General features: G+C 39.6%; 1 protein-coding gene across 7 annotated transcripts in view; it reads left to right on the top strand.

Annotated features, from left to right (window-relative positions):
• The window catches only part of CTNND2 (catenin delta 2), a 689093-nt gene that overhangs the window by 430222 nt on the left and 241704 nt on the right, over nucleotides 1-17167 (top strand). For all 7 annotated transcript variants that reach the window (XM_075142462.1, XM_075142461.1, XM_075142460.1 and 4 more), the window contains one exon: nucleotides 2923-3175. In XM_075142462.1, coding sequence (XP_074998563.1) covers nucleotides 2923-3175 — 253 coding nt within the window. The remainder of the gene's footprint in view (nucleotides 1-2922; nucleotides 3176-17167) is intronic.

Raw genomic sequence — 17167 nt, 5'->3', positions numbered from 1 at the left:
AGAGAAAGGGGTAAGTGTCTTCAATTTAAAAACACATAAAAAGGTTGCATGACCATCTGCAAAAGTAGCTGGTACATGAATGCTTTCTGGTCCACTCCGAGTGTGTGCCTTCTGGATGCCCCTGTGCTTACTGAAGATTTACTGTTGCTAGGTGAGGCAAATGGACTTCGGAATTTATTTATTTTAATAGACGTAATCACACTTGCTGTTTTAATAGCTAAATAGGAGGGAGATCTCAATAGACAGAAAGTTTGCCATAGCCTAAAGAGCCACACCTCGGTCAGTAAATCTGGCTGCCAAAAGGATTTGTGTAAGCAAGAGTAACGTACTGGTAGGATATGGCTTTGCTTCAGTTTTTATTTGGGTAAAGTATTCAGAAATTATTCGTGTAAAAATGTCTGCTAAAGCTTAACCCTTTTACAGTCCATGAAGGTGGCTGTAGTCAAGTTAGATGTAGAAGTTATTCTGAAGTGTTAGTTGTTTGGTTTTTTGGTTCTTCTCTTAATTGATCTGGGTAACACTGGCCAAACAAGCTTATTTGTGAATGTTTAACTTTAAAGTCAGAGATTTGTCTCATTCTCATATTCTGATTATGGCACTTCGGTGTTCATTGTGATAAAATTCAAAAGGAAGGTAACAGTCTGCTAGGAAGATAATTTGAGAAATGAATCAGAGTGACTCAAAAACCATGTAGGTGTTGAGGTGACAGCTAGTTTCGGTTCATATAAATACCTATTTTGATAAGACAAAGGAGAAAATAGAAAGAAAAGTTTTCAAAGAATTTAAAAACAAACATGATTTCCATTGAACTGTTCCACTGAACTTGCAAAGGGGAGGAAGGGAAATACAGTGGAATATTTTGCAAAGCCATCTGCATTACAATGAAGTTCTTGTTTTCAGTAGTACTAGCGTTGTAGGGTTTTTTGCAATTTCCCATATAATGTGTCAAAAGCTAGCAGCATATTCTGTGGAATGACAGTACTTAAGAGTATGCTATGTTAGTGTACAATTACATTTTTGCTTTTTCACGCGGAAATATTTCCAGTATCTTCTCTAATTTGTATTTTTGCTCTTTTTCTCACAAGGCACCAAATTTTGGTTTTGAACTGTGTGTATTTTCTGTTAAAATGTGATGTTTTCCTTGTGTCTTCCTAACACTGAATTTAGCATGATTTGTGCATGGGATGTTTCAGTATGCCAATACTGTTATTTCATTTTAACTGATGCAGTTTTATGAAGAGGTCTGTATGTGTCTTATCGCTCATTTCTTAAGGAAATATATACTAGCAATTAAGCAATACTTGTAAAATGTTGCTGTATATGTGAGTTAACGTAATCATAGCATCATAGACTGGTTTGGGTTGGAAGGGACTTTTAAAGATCATCTAGTCCAACCCTCCTGCCGTGGGCAGGGACATCTTTCACTAGATCAGTGATAAGTGGGTGATCCCACTTACCTATGTTTGTAACAAAGTTACAAGATAGTACTTGTTATTGTAAAATTATACACTTCAGAACCATAAGAAAAAATTAAAAATAAGGCAAAGATTTGATACAAATTTAAAATTTTCGGGTGTTGTAACTTTGATAAATACTGAGACAAAACTGTTGTAATTGTATTTAGAGCTCACTGTATTTCATTTTCTGACACTTTGAGATAAAATGCTTAAAGTCCCTTTCATGGACTTATAATATATTAAATACTTATTTTCTCAAAATGTAAATGCATGTTAATGAGAAATGATTGGGAAATCTATTATGAAAACCTGTGTCTTGAATGTGTGGTTTTGCCTACAGTATAGTATATGAATTTGACCCAGCTATGGACCCGGGCCCATTCCTGTTGGCGAAAGTATTCTTGTTGTCTTGGGACGGGCGGAATGGGAGCCACCATGAGTTCACGTGCCACGTCAAACAGGCCGAATTTCCTTCTGAGGAGAGCCAGCATTTAATTTGTATTTGTTTCCAGGCCACAGATCACGTGGATATTGGTCCTCTGTCCGTTACAGTGATAATCCCTTTGCCATTAACTGGACTTCGGTTAATAAATATTGCACGTTTAATAAGAATCATAAAGCAGACTGGATCTCCAGTACACGGTGCTGTAACAGAAAGATAATGAGCTACAATAGAGATTAATAAGATTTTTGAGTCGCAAAAGCGTTAAGTCAGTTTAAATCTATCGGTTAAGCCACTGAAAACCGGTAATGCATTAATCTTGAGCTGTGGTGTGTGAGCACAGCTGTTGCTGGCGTGCATTAAGACATCTATGTGATCACCTTGTGCTTAGCTCTTCTTCAGACTGAGTTAGCAGTAGCAGTCCCCTAAGTCTTAATTAAGGTGAGATACGCAGAAGATGGGTTAACAAAGCATATGCAGAGACTCTCAATAGCGGATGTCTCTTTTACCTGCTATATGGATACCAGGACTACAAATTTGGGGTGGCTATGGCTGTCTATTTCTTCTGCCATAGAGCCATCCGTCTCAATTTGGGCTCTTGAGCCTGGTTTGACCCTCCTTCTGCTGGTGGATCTGACTGACTTCCACCCCTGTAAGGACTGCAAAAGCCTCGCTCAGTGGTGGTTGTGAATCTTAGCTTGACTATTGCCATGCTGCTTTGCACTTTTTTCATTTCAGGTTAGTGCAGTTAAAACCCAAAGTGAAAAGCACTGCCGCGGTCTGTTTTAACTGGTGTAAAGGTCTTCTAGTCTGGAAGTGGCATGTCATTTAGAAATTCATTTGACGGTTATTTACTTCAATGGTTTTGAAAATGACAATGTTGTTTGGTTTTTTTTTTCTCATTCTTTTTGAACCCCTGTTTTATATGTGTGTGTTTTTTTTTTTTCCTCTGCCTAGACCTGGTTAACCATTTCTGTGAACAGGTCCTCAATTTTTTACTTTGTCCCTACTTTCCTGTCGTAGCCCCATCTTCCCCTGGTGTCGACTCCGTACCCTTACAGCGCACAGGCAGTCAACACGGCACACAGAACGCAACAGCGACCTTCCAGAGGGCCAGCTATGCGGCCGGCCCAGCCTCCAATTACGCAGACCCCTACCGACAGCTGCAGTATTGTCCTTCTGTTGAATCACCATACAGCAAATCTGGGCCAGCCATCCCACCTGAAGGGACCTTGGCTAGGTCACCTTCCATTGATAGCATTCAGAAAGATCCCAGGTGGGTGAAACCTTAATTGTCTACTATTTCTTGCTCGTGCAGAGGTTTGTAATTGCGGTTTGCTTTGTATGTTTCTGCTGTTGAATATCAAAAAAAAAACACAACCCTGTGATTGTACATGAAAGATTTTGTTTGCATGACAGCTTTGTCCTAATGCTTTACCTTGGAAGGCTCTCATGAGCTCTTCTGTGAAAAGAAATGATAGGTGTGATCTTGAATGTGTGTGTTTAGCCCGCTTTCAGTAGCGCCACGCCTCAAAAGCTTATGAAAAGTAATTCTCTCTGAAAATGGGAGGAGTGGTATGACTGTTTTGACTCTGTAACCATTGTGGATTGAATTTTCAACTTGCTCCTTGGGCAGAAGTTGTTACAGTTCTTGGTTTCTCTAGTTAATACTCATAAAAGCTGCAGAAAAGGGTATTCTGGTATTGGGCAGTGAGACTGAGCAATGTGAAAGCAACACGTAATCGGGCTTATGCTTCCCCCTGTGTGTTGTGCAGGCTTCCAATGCCAGTACGTGGTAACAGAATGTATGTATTACAGCTTTGCAGAAATGGTTGTTGCTGTGCATGCTTTTTAAATATATAGCACAACTTTTAATGTTGCTGTGAGGCATGACCATCCTCATATACCTCGGGGAGGTGCAAGGAGGAAACTTTATAGCCATACATACCCCAAGCAGGCAGACGGATTAGAGAGAGAGAGTTTTCTGGCAAATTATTTGACTTCCGTGATAACAGCAATGGAAGTGCTAACTGTAATCCTCAATGCACTTGGTGATTTTGTTCAGTTTTCTGATGGAAAAGAAAGCAAGTCTCTTTGGTGACTTAAGTTTAAACTTGTTGAAAGTGTTAATTTATACAAGGTTTTTCTATGGCATGCTGTGATTTATTTATTTATTTTTGCTATGTGTAATTTAATGATAGGAGAGCCCAAAAATGTGCCCCCAACAAAAATGCTGGAGGTGTTTAAGCAACAATTTGAAAAGACTTCTTTCCCTGCATTAGAAACCAAATATTCACAACCTGATCTCTCTACTTGTTTAGCATTATATCAGTTCTCTCTGTCTCTCCAGCCGGGAACACAACAGCAGCTAAATTTTATGGCACATCAGAAACATCACTGCTTGCAGCTACTTCTGCCATGGAAGAGTTTTACTCACTGAGAAAACTTCTGTCTTCAACCTTCCCCCCCCACCCCCAGCTTTTCCTCCAGAAATTTGAAAAAACTATAAGTTGAATTCCTCCCCTTCTTCCCCCTGCCCCAGAGCAAACATTGGTAACCAGAGGGAAACAGTCTTTTTCTGAAACCTTGGTATTTTGATATATTTGTATTCCAGAATATAAAAGTCCATGGAGGAGAAAGAGCTTTGCTTTGTAATTGTCTCGTGTTCAAACTTAAAGAAAATTACATTAGGAGTGCACTAAACCAGAGGAGAAATGACTGTAATCTATATGAAATGTTCTTAGGAGAAGCATGATGATGTTGAAGGCACTATTCCCTATAGCCAGGAAAGACATATTTCAGGTCCTAGACATAATATCTTTTTAAGAAAAGGTTATCTCGGTTTAGTTGCTCTGCTATCACTTCGCAACTGTTAGTCAGTTAATGTATAGGATATGTGCTTGTAAGGGAAGATTTCCTCTTGCACATTTTTCATTTGCCTGCTTTTTGGTTCTTTCTTGACTTGTGATACCATTTCTGCATTCATGAGTATTGATTTCTGTAGGTAAAGTAAGAGCGAGCAGGTGTCCAGGTATAAATTGAACTTCATAAACTCTTTAGAGGGGATCATTAAATACTATTACTAATTACTATTAGATGGATTGGGATTTTGCACAAAATAATTTTTGTAAAAGTGGTTTGCGTTACTCTTCATTTGATCCATGGACTGTGCGTGGTGTCTCTTACGTAGTACTGCTGCCCTTCCTTGTTTTGAAATGTCAGAAGCACACCTGATGATGTTATGCCTTAGTCCCCAGAAGCTATAGTCCACCTAGGCAGACTGGCTTGTGAAACTATGTGTGTGGCCTACAGCAGTTGCCGATCATTGAGCTGTTGGAAAGACATTGAAAAATTGGAAGGAGTTTAGAGAAAGGCAGCAAAAGCAATCAGGAGACTTCTAACATGATGATTTCTATGGATAGATTACAAAAATGTGGATAAATGACAAGTGTGGAAAAGAGGGGACAGAAGGCTTTCCAGATGCTTGAAAAAATATTACGGAAGGACAGAAATTATTTAGGGTAGCACATGGGAGGTATAATTAGAAGTACTGGCTTTAATTAGGAAAAAGAAAACATGGCTTAAATACAAGAAAGACTTTCAATGGCTGTGTTAAGTTGCATTGTATTCCTCAAAGGTTATCTTTTATAGCTTACACAGCAAGAAAATAATAAACATGTTGGTCAGCAGATGGACTTTGTCAACTGATAAGTTTTGAGCTTCCTTACAGACCTATTGCTGCTTTGGCTGGCTGGTTGGTTGGGGTTTTTTGTGACTGACACGAATCGTGGCAGGCATCATTTTCAGACACTAAGCCTACCTGTCCAACCAGAGGTCCAAACAAAGGCTCACTGGCAGAAGAAAATCTGCAAGACAAAAGCGTACTAATTGCAGGCTTTTGATTAGCGTTTGCTATATGCCAGTCAGCTCAAAATGAGAAATAGATACCCAGAAGAGAACGTACTCATCCTAATAAGCAATTAGGGTTCCTAAAACTGGACATTATTTTCTGGAATCTTCAGTTCAGGCGGAATTTCCATCTGAAGTCCCAGAAAAATGGTTGGCAGGCACTGATGTAGTTGACAATTTTTTCCATTGTTTTCACCATGTAGTTTGGATTACTAATACTCCAGTTTTACATACGTGTTCTGAGTTGACATTTGGCAAATGAAATTTTAGCTCAACATCTGTTCTGCATCATCCAACTGTCATAAAACACAGTTTAATGTTCATTACCTTAAAGTTTAGGACAAAAACTATTTTTAAAAAGTATGAAGATATTTATTATCGAGTTTGTGGTAGGGGATAATTTTTAATTTATGCAGCTAATTTATGTTAGCTGATAGGAGCTCATATAACAGGTAGTAAAAACTATATACATCTCTACTGGCAGAGAGTCTGAGGCTTTGTTTTTTAAAAAGGATATAAGCCCCTTACAACCTGTTAGAAATAAAACTTAAGTTCTGCATATGGAAAGTGGAAAAGTTGAATATCAACGATAATTTACAGATTGATTCTTCAGAGCATTCTTTTATGTTTACTTCATGTCAAAAAAGGAAGAGAAATATGCAGTTGGGCTGTGATATAAACTGTTTCATGCCATAATCTCTTTATATGAAAAAGTGGCATAGGAAGGGAGGGGAAGGATACAATATTTATTTTCTAATTATTGTCTTGCTTTTGGTTCCTACTGAGCTGTGAATGAGAGAAGTCATGAGTATTTTAAAGTATCAGAAATTTATGCTCATGTCATATTTTCCAGCCTACTTTCATTTAAGAAAGATTGATCTGTCTCTTGGCACCAAAAAATTATCTAAGGTTTGTCTATTCCTAGACTTTAGGGGAACTGGGGAGCCCTAGAAATAGAAATGCTGGTATCCAGTTGTCAGTCTGTGTGCCTTCCAATTTTTACTCCAAAATATGAACCTGACAAATGTGTGTAAATTACTTAATTTCTGAGTTTTTAACCTACTAAGAAACCATGCACCTGTACCGCTGCTGATAAATCACACTTGCTGCATAACAGATGAAAAATATATTCACACCCTTCAGTTAAATACATACCGATAAAGTTTTGCGGTAACAGTGGTTTTCCTTGTTTATGGGCTCACTGTGTCTGGTTTGATGGGTTGAGTTGATATGCTTCCTTCATTGTTTTGTGACTTTTCTTCTCTTCTTACCAGTTTTTATTTACATGCCAGTATACACACATCTTCTTCTTCTGCAAAGAAGCTGGCAAGAAGCTGAGTTAACAGCAAGAATTATGTGGAATGCACTCCATTAAGGCTACTAAAATGAATTTCAGATTTCAAATGTCCATTTTCTTGTTGCATTGAATTATATTGATCTGCACTTACAACTTTCCTTTATGGCATCCCCTTTCCCAAGATATGTGTTTCAGAACCTTTAAAACTATTTGTTCAGAAGAAATGGGGTAATTTGGTGAATGAAGCTGTAAAGGGTTCATTCTTCATTATAGAGCAGACCGCAATAATGATTGGGCTCTTCGTTTTTTTTAAAAAAAAAAAAACAAACAAGCAAAAATCCACACATAAAAAACCTCCAAAACCACTAGCAGTAGAATCATGTTGCAACTTCAAAAGACAAAATTTTTAAAAGCGGCCATCTCGTAGTGGTTCTCACCTTTAGAACTGTTTGGGTATAGGTCAGCATAGAGACAGAGTTTTCCAGGTATTGCGTGATTTAACTGTAATACCCTGGGACGTTTCTGCTCTGTTCTGCGCTTTCAGAGTCAACTGTCCATTTCATTATCTCTGCTGGTCTTAATTTCCTCCTAAGCAGAAGATGACGGTGCTGTCTGTCTATCTTCTAAACTTTTAAATTGGCTTTCTTTCCACTTGTGAAAGGAAATAAATTAGATCAGAACATTTTGTGTGAACTGTAAGTTTCAAAACTCATCTCGTCTCCCTCTCCTTCGTCTCCCTCTCCTTCGTCTCCCTCTCCTTCGTCTCCCTCTCCTTCGTCTCCCTCTCCTTCGTCTCCCTCTCCTTCGTCTCCCTCTCCTTCGTCTCCCTCTCCTTCGTCTCCCTCTCCTTCGTCTCCCTCTCCTTCGTCTCCCTCTCCTTCGTCTCCCTCTCCTTCGTCTCCCTCTTCTTTTTTTTCAAAAATATGCTCCATTTGCAAAATACAAGCTAGAGAGCTTTCTTTTTCTCTTGGAAAAGTGATAGAAGTAAAATAAACTCTAGTTAAATTTCTGTGCTCCAGTAAAACTGCTTATGAGATTAGCACACAGAGTTTGGAACATGGCCTGTTAAAAGATAAATGTTTCTGCAGGAGTCTTCACTATATATTTAATCTCACTTTGTTCCAAGGATTGTCTCAGTGTTAATAGTGTTAGTCTGCTGTAAACCTGAATAGCAGCCGGGCACTTGAACAAGTGTAACAAGGTAAGAAAATAACAGTGTAAACCTGCATGTGTGGGAGGTTGGACACCTTGGTGGGAACGTGTCTGGTAGGTTCTTTGGCAAGGGTTGTCACCTTCAGAAAGAAACTTCTGGTGGGGTAGAAGGCCTTGCTGTGACTACAGTACAGCTGGTGGCAACACCGTGCAGCACTGCTGTGATCAGACCCGAGATGTGGGCTTGGGTTTTCAGAATCCAGAGGGCTGTTGGTGGTGTTGGTGGGTCTCTGCCATAACTCTCTAACCCAAGAGGTGGAAGATTGAAGTTCATATTCCTGGTCTGGGTGAGACAGAACAGGGCTTGCAGATGTACCTCACTGCTTTTATATGACACAATGTGTAATAGGCAGCTCTCCTTGTCACTCAATAGTTTTGGAAGGTCGCTGCTACCCTTATCTAAAATTAAGGGTAAAATAAAGGGGGAGGTGATTCTCTGAAGGTGGTAGTGGTGGGGAAGCCATAGGAAACATACTTCCAGTGGATCTGAGCATGTAAATGTTTGGCAATGTAGGCGTACCTCCAGAAGTAAATGGTTCAACTTCCTAGGTCCTACAAACACCCTGCTAAGAATTTTTTCATCAAATTTACATGGGCCAGGCCCCTTGTATTGGTAGAACCAAGCGGGTGGTGTTTGAGAGTGCTCGTTTTGTAGCTCTGTGTTTAAGTATATCTTTCATTCAGCAAGGAAATAGCTGGTTTATTCTCCCTACATAGAAATTGTACAGTCTTTAATGTAGTATCTGTAATTGTACAGGCTTTGATGTTTACTCCTCTGAGTATGAAAAGCTGACCCTAAAAGAAAATAAAATCAAAGAGTCTAAACAGCACAAAAATACACCTAATTCAAGAATAGCAAGTCTGGAGCAAGCTGCAATTCCTCATACAGCTCCTTTCTACATAGAAGGCATGAATTTTTACTTAGTGCACGAAATATTTTTGAGAAAACATAGCAGGTACAATGAAGTAAACAGCAATCCCTTTCCCCTTCCTGCTGTAGGTAACTAAGGATGAAGCCTGCTTCCTTAAAATAGGTGAAGTGGGAATCCGTAGACTATCCTACAATCTGTTACTTTGGGATTTTAGGACATTTACTTAGCTGGAAACCTTGACTGGAAAAGACTTTCCTAGGGAATGTTTAGTTCTGGCTTGAGCATGGCAAAATACGCGAGGAGCTGACTGGTTCCATGTAAGTGTCAACTTGTGGTGAAGCAGAGGAGTGGTACCCAGAACTTGGAAAACTTATTTTTCTGTGTATTTTAGCACATTGCTGTATACGCCAACAGTTTCTGTCTTTCCACTGTTTACATGGAGGTGGTTTATAAATGGCTGGGGAGGTACTGGACATAGGTGGAGTCATTTCACAGTGCAGCAAATGCGATTCAGTATGCACATAAGCATCCACCTGTATTTGCTATTTTTTCTCTCTAGAATTTGCCCCGTGTTGTTTAGCAACCTCCTTTCTCTGGGAGAGATGCTTGGGAAAAAACAAACAAACAAAACAAAACAAACAAACAAAAAAACGGAAGTGTACTCTACAGATATAAAGTGTCTGTGCTTTTAGCTCATGAAGTACTAGTACCCACTTTCTCTCCTCTATGACTAGTACCATTTTATTGACAGTGCAGGAGGCCACTCCATTTTGTTGGCATCCTATCTTTAAAGAAATCTGATCCTATCATTAACAAACCTGCCCTACTATAATCACAGAACATCACAATTTCGGTATATCACAGTAACACGGACGGTGCTGGTCCATGTAGTTTGAATAATGAGTCTGTCCAGAAGAGCTTAAGTTCCTAACTATCAGCAGAGGAGAACAGGTTATATGTAGTTATATGTAGGTTATTTATAGGGTATAATTAATTACAGGGTATAATTTTGAGAGAGATGATGCCTCGTCTCTTATTTTGATCTGAAAATTTAGCTCTTATAATCCTCTCCCTCCACCAGCAGGTAATTCCTTTCCTTTATGCTGGAGGGAGAGAAGTGAAAGGCCACTTATGTACTTGTCAATGATACAGGGCATTCAGGAGGACAATGGCAGGAGCTCCACGTAGTGTTGATAAGTGTACATCTAATAATTGGGGGAAGATAAGACCAGTGTCTCCGTTTTGGACAATTTTATTATTTATTTTTTCCCTGCCTCCAATAATGCTGGTCTGCCACTTGACGAACAGCAACAAAGCCCTTTCCACTGTTTCTTAATCTGTTGCGTATTTTAATGGCTTCATTCATCCAGGAGGAAGCAGGTGGACAGTGTACCGCATCCTCGTACTGTCCATAGCTCATTTCTGGTTCTTGAACGGCAGAACCAAGCTTCTAATGGTGAATATACGTCTCAATGCAGTTTCTGCCTTTGTTTGCCACATGTTTTGCTCAGTATCCTGTGGCTCATTTGCAAACTTTAACAGATGCAAAATCTGCATGATGCCTTTCTGTGATGACAGACTGTAAGAGGCAGAAAATGTTGTAAGTATATTTTCCAACCAGACATTAAAAACACGGGGAAGAACCATACTTTCAGGCTTTACTGGGCTCATGTAAGCTGTTACGATCTCCTGGCAAGATAAACCACATAAGAAGCTTCACAGTAGTAGCTCTTGGACATCTCATCAGCCAAATGGATAATAATGATCTTACTGTTCACAGGCATATTGAGAGTAAGTTAAATTTTTAAGGTGCTTTGAAGTTCAAAGGATAATCTTGCTCTTACTTCCATGGGAAATGTGATGGGAGGGAGAGGAGGGAAATGTGTTAGGTGGAGAAGATGAATGGGGAAAATTTTGAAGAAGCTTACTAAAATCAGGACATACAGTCTCAAATTTTCTCGTTAAAAAAGCAACTGAGAATCTTCCTCAACACTGAGACATAAATTGCTGTGCAGAGGTTGTTAGTTTCTGAAGCGGGACCTCAGTGTGATGTTGCACAACTACTTTATAAGCAAGAAACAGAAGCAGCTAATTTTGTAGCCATTGTACAAAATGCGTCATTGAGATGCAGTAGATTTCTGTAAGAGAAACACCAAGAGTTTGCTGAAATAATGTTTCTAGTGTAGAGTTGAGCTAAAAATGATGAAGGGAAAGAACGATCAACAAGTTTTATTAGTTTCTAGCAGAACTTTATAGGTTTTATAAATTAAGAGCCTGACTTTGAGAACCTTAGCTCTATGTAGATTAAGTGTGTTAGGTGGGAGTAGACCGATCTCTGCCAGCTCACTCAAGATCAGAGCCTGATATGAAGTCCAGCCCCTAGCCTTTCTTTCTCCGGTGCATCGCCGTTCTTCTGGCAATCTCCACCACTTTCACTTAGATCTTTCTTTCTCACCCCGCTCAACTGCCCCACTCCAGGAGCGGATCAACAAGTGAGGTTCCGAGATGCATCACAGTGCTTAGCATTAAGCAAGTGGTTTCCTAGGAAGCAAAAGCCACCACTGATCCCATAGAAATCCTACAGCCATTGTTGCCAGGGAAACTCCTAGTCTCTAGACTTACTGTGAAATCTTTGTTCTTTTTACTTGGTGGTGTGGTGTTTTTTTTTTTTTTTTTTTTTTTTTGGTTGGTTGGGTTTTTTTAAGCCACTGCAGCAACAGTGGGATCACTTGCTGTTTAGCTTGCCATCCACCTCCAATAATTTGGGGGTCATGTTTATCCTTACCATGCCATGAAGTGGATGTATCTGGATAGCTGAAGACCTGGAAAGAAATGGAAAGGTTTTCTTAGCCCAAAGGAAGACAGAGTGAGATCTCTGTTTCCTGAATATACCAAAGGTAAAAATATGGAGGAGGAAGGCACATGTGGGGAAACGAGGAGCTCTGCAAACTCTGTCCCAAGGTAAAACAAGTAATTTACTTCAGGAAATGAGCAAAAGCTACACAAGTTTAAAGGATAAAGTATTTGAATTTAGTTTTTTACTCTTTAAAAGTCATTATAAGTTAACTTGATAATCTTTTTGTTCCATACCAGGACATAATGTATTTTGTTCATATACTACATTTCAAAGAAGAGGGCTGATTTTTGTTTTTATGCTGCTTGATGCTATGTTTTTCCTTCCACCTACCTGAATTTGAGCATCTTGAATATAAAAACTTAGTTTGAAAGTTTGCTCTGATAGCTGATGAGGCTGAAGAAAAGTGATCGTGTGTGTGTTGGTGGAAGTGGGAGGAATGAATACTGACAACGCAGGTAACACTGTAACACAGTTTCTTAGCAAATGCAACTCCCTTACCTTCCTGTAAGTCAGGATCGTGTCACGTTTCTGTGTTACCCTCTCTCAGAAGCTGTGCTGATCAGTCAGCCTCACTTGTTCCAGCTCGAGGTTTTCTATTTTATTTCTTAACATGTCTCAAAAAAGAAGCAGGAACGTGTTCAGGGGTGGATTCCTCTGGCCTAAGGCCTGAGATGGTGTGAAAGACGTTAGGTATAACATTCATGACCTGGGATTTTCCCCCTAGCAAGGCCCTGATGCGGGTGGAAAATTCCCACGTTACTTTACCTCGGCCACAAGGTGACACGGAGACAGCCTGTGACCACAGTGCCCCTTGGCACGTTCCTTGGAGGGGACCTGCCCGTGGGGCTGACGACTGTGTGGGGAAATGGGGCTGACTGTGTGGGGAAATGGGGCTGACTGGAGACCTGTTGATCCCATGCCCTTGTATTAAGGGCAGAGCGATGCCACCTGTGCAGCCAGGGATCACTGGACGTGGGTGGTGACAGGGTGAGGTGGCCTCACTCGCCGGCAGCAGAGGCTGGAGCTGCTGCTGCGTTGCAAGGAGGACCCGAGGGAACCACGTCGGTGAAGCCCAGGAGATGCCTCCTAGGACTCCAGGCAGAGGGTGAGCCTGGAGCAACCTACAGGTTTTTGTATTTCAGTAGAGTTGACGCTTGCCTGTTGGCTGAATTATATTGCTGCTGTCCCCTTTCTGCCTCAGTACTTTGAGCTGCGTATCTCTGAAAGGTGAGTGCGCGGTTAGTTATCTGCTTGCAGAGAGTCAAGGTATCTGGGTCTACTCACAAAAGATATTTTACTGTTAATAAAGTTTACTTTAGTTGAAGACATAAAATGTTTGAACTGTTTTAGTCGGTTGTAATTCACATCCAATGATTCACAGATAGAAGCGGCCTCTGTTGTTCAGCGATGTGATCCTATAATAACGTAGGTGTTCGGATCACCATACCTAAATTTATGGTCTTGAATGGCCTTAAAATGGATGGCAATTTTTTTTTCACTGCAAGAAGTTGGTGCAGTTGGCTTTTGTAAGAGGTTACCCTTTTTATGCCTTTTGAGTTTTCTGTGTAGTTCTGTGATTCCTTCCAATAGCTTTTAATAGGGAAGGCTTGACATTTTTCTGCATCGGAGTATTTGCCAAATGTCTTGTAAAGCTCTGGCTGCACACAAATTGGCGCACAGCAGATCCTTTAGATGTTTTGATGTTAGATAGCTTTTTCAGGAAAAAGTGGGAGGAAGGGGTTTGATTTCTCCTGTGGTGTTACCATCCTAGCTGAGAACGGAGTTTGCCATGGGTAGCCAAATCGCAGAACCTCGGTTTAGGGAAAGCTTTTCCTCTCATGTATGTAGGAATTCTTTTAAATACATAAAATCTTCTCTGCAGGATGAAATCTTCTTTGCATAGTCCTCTCTAGTGGATGTTTTTTTAATTTGTCAGCAGCTACATTTTTTTAATGAAATTTTATCCTAAACTGTAAAGGTTTCATCTGCAGCCACTAAGGGATAACGGATCCTGTCAGCCGCTGCATTTTCTGTGGCACGGCTCCAGCAACCATCTGTTACCTTTCTGCTTCTGCATGATTTACACACCAGAATCTCCCCTCCTGAAAAAAAACACAACAGAGAAGTACTGCACAAAAGCTTCCTTCTGAAGTATGTGAGATTATATAGGTTATTTCAGTAAAAATGGGGGTCCAGTTCTTGGGTCTGATAAGAGGGACTTCAGAGCAGTTTGGTTATGCTGTACAGGAAGAAGAGGGCTGCCTTTTCACAGGGGGAACTTCCTAAATGAAAATTCCTCATCAACAAATGTGCGTGTGTGACTTTCACAGAGAAATTCTAGAGCTGATGTCTCAAAATGCGTGCTGAACACCTCTCCGCCTTTTCCGTTCCAGTTATGGGTTCTCGCTGATTCAGTTTTCAAGTCAGCTAGGTGGAAATACTTTCATTGAGGAGCCTGTTTATCACCCCCTATATGCCTGTAATCATTTCGGTTGTACACGTGGGTACAGTGAAAATGAGCCAAATAGTTCCTAATCCCCAGCAGGTTTGGTACTAGGCCAGGTTTGCCTCATAATAATAAAGTGAACAGCTTCTCAGAGTAACTTGAAATGTGAATGCAGAAACCTTATTCTTGTTCTGTTACATATTCACTGACATAAAGCTGTCTGATACTGAACTTACATCTTCTTTCCTCTTGTTATTTAAAATAAAATCAGTATTTGGCTTAAATTTTGCTTTTTAGTCATGTTAAACATGACTTAGTTTCACTCTGTTTCAGTGAAGTGTTTGTGGGTTGTGGGTGGGTTTTGGGGGAGGGGAGTTGTGTTTGGTTTTTTTTTTTTTTAATTAGCAGTAAGAATGGGACAGGAGTCATCAGCTTCTCAACTGTTTTTCAAGAATTTGTGATGAGGAAAAGTCTGCACTTCATTGCTAAGAGGGGGGAAAAAAAGGTGTTTTGAAGGGTGAATGGAGGAACTGACGGAGCTGTTTTTGTTCAGAAGAGTGTTTACGGGGAAAAAAAATCAGGAAAACAGTCCATGCATCAATCTCTCAAATTTAGTTCAGAGCATTATTTATACTGCCTCTATACAATTAAGAATAGAATGGATGGCAGAGGAATGATAGAGCTGGTAGGTGACAGCTGAGACATGCAGAATAGTGAAGGTAGCTTGTCACGCTTGTGTTGACAATTTCAGCGTAGCCTGAAGGATAATGAAATGCACAAAATAGTTTTCAGAAACATTTTAAAATAAACTATTTGTGAGCTCACTTCTCTAACATTTTAAACTGCTTTGGAAAATGGAATTCTCTGCACGTGGTATTGATTTAGTTCCTTGGTATTGCAGGCTTCTTGGGAAAGCTAAGCTCATGGTGCTCCCAGTTGTGCTGAATATAAGCAGTATAAGCTAAATCTTGCAGTCTTTTCAAAGAGGAAATTCCATTTACTTTATAACGTAACTTTGATTGGAGTAAATGCAACACTGCAAATAAACTTCTAAATGGAAATTTGACAGTGAGTCTTGGTCAACAATGGTTAAGAGGCAAATTTTGGTTTTTGGAGTCCTGGTAGTTTTCATAAGAAAAATAAGATAACACTTCCGTATGACACTTGATTAGATGAAGATGAAAACTAGTGAATTTCAGAAATTCAGCGATGGTAGTTTGCGGTTCAACATTTGTTCTCAGTACAGACAGAGACTGAGGTTTTACCAATATATTTTTCCCCATTTTGTGCAACTGGCTTTGTACAGGGAAAAATGTTTAAAAGGCCCTGTTGTCAAGTTCACAAAATCTGTGCAATGAGAAATACGCAGAGAAAACTTCCTCAGCCTGTTTCCTCTAAAATGCTTTTGTAGTTTCCCTGTACCTTTGTTAAATGCAACAGCCGAGTCTCTCAGCCTGTTCACAAGAGCTAGCAGCAGTTCAGGGGTTCTTTTCTACTTTCTGTCAGATAAAACTGCTTGATTCAAACAAGAAAATAACATTTTTTGGATAATAACTGTCTATTAAAATAACTTACCACTCAAATGTTAAGATGTCAATGTAACAAGAGAAGTATTTTCTACTGCCAACATCTCTGCAGAGTAAGGATTTTGTTTCAATCTGGATGTCATGGATCCAGCTTTAAAATTTTAATTAAACCTATAGAGAAACATGTTTTAGATTTTTCTAGTAAGACTGAGGTTAGAACTCATTTCTTAGTGGTAAAAAAGAAAAACAAATAAACTTTTAGTAGAGTGAGTAGTAGTTTTCGTATGCTAGCATTTGGTTTCGGTTAGTAACTTAAGAAAAATAATAATGCTCTTTTGAAATAAAAGCCAGAAAAAAGAATGGAAACTAAACAGAGTAAATGTAGCTTTGGAGTTTTCTGGGAATTCAAAGACTGATTGAGTGCTTAGAAAGCTCAGAGGGAAGAGAGATGGCTGCTTTCAGCTGAGCGTTGTAGTATTGTAAAAAATATGATCTCTGACTTTGTTTTTTTTGCCTCAGGGAAAGAACATTTTGGGAGAGAACATTTGCTTCCTCGTTCTCCCCAACCCATGTAAAATTTAGGCCTTGTATTGCTGAATTCTCTTAGGATCCCATTGAAAAGGAGACTGGTGTGAAGATTTATGTATTTCTCAGTATATGCACGTGATAGTGATAATCATGCAACTCCCGTGAGAAGGTGGGTGCAACTTGGAATGGAGGCTATGAAGTGCTTGCTGAGTTACTGGCCTGCATCACTTTTTAATATGTAAAACAAAGGTAAAAACATGGATTTGTGCTGCTGTTTCTGCACATCTTGCTAGTATTTAAATGGTCCAGTGGTTTCATTTTGCTGTACATGCTACGATTACATAAAATAGCACATCTTTGTTCCAAAAAGCTCGTGTTCAATTTGAAATGAGATGCAGAAAGGTGGATTGATGAAGAACAAGAGAAAGTAGAAAGGAAGGCAGGGTTAAAAACAAAAGCAGTTAAATTGTTTAATTATGTCAATAGATTTACTTCTCTGAATCAGTTAAAAGCTTTTATTCTTCACAACAAATAATTATCGGTATTCCCGGACTGCTTTTAATGTAGTCACGTTTCACTGTTATTCTGGTAAGCGTGTCTCAGTAGAAAACCCCAGCATTA

This window comes from Calonectris borealis, chromosome 2, assembly GCF_964195595.1.
Source record: "Calonectris borealis chromosome 2, bCalBor7.hap1.2, whole genome shotgun sequence".
In the NCBI taxonomy this organism is placed as follows: Eukaryota; Metazoa; Chordata; class Aves; order Procellariiformes; family Procellariidae; genus Calonectris; species Calonectris borealis.
This window is presented reverse-complemented; position numbering and strand designations above follow the sequence as displayed.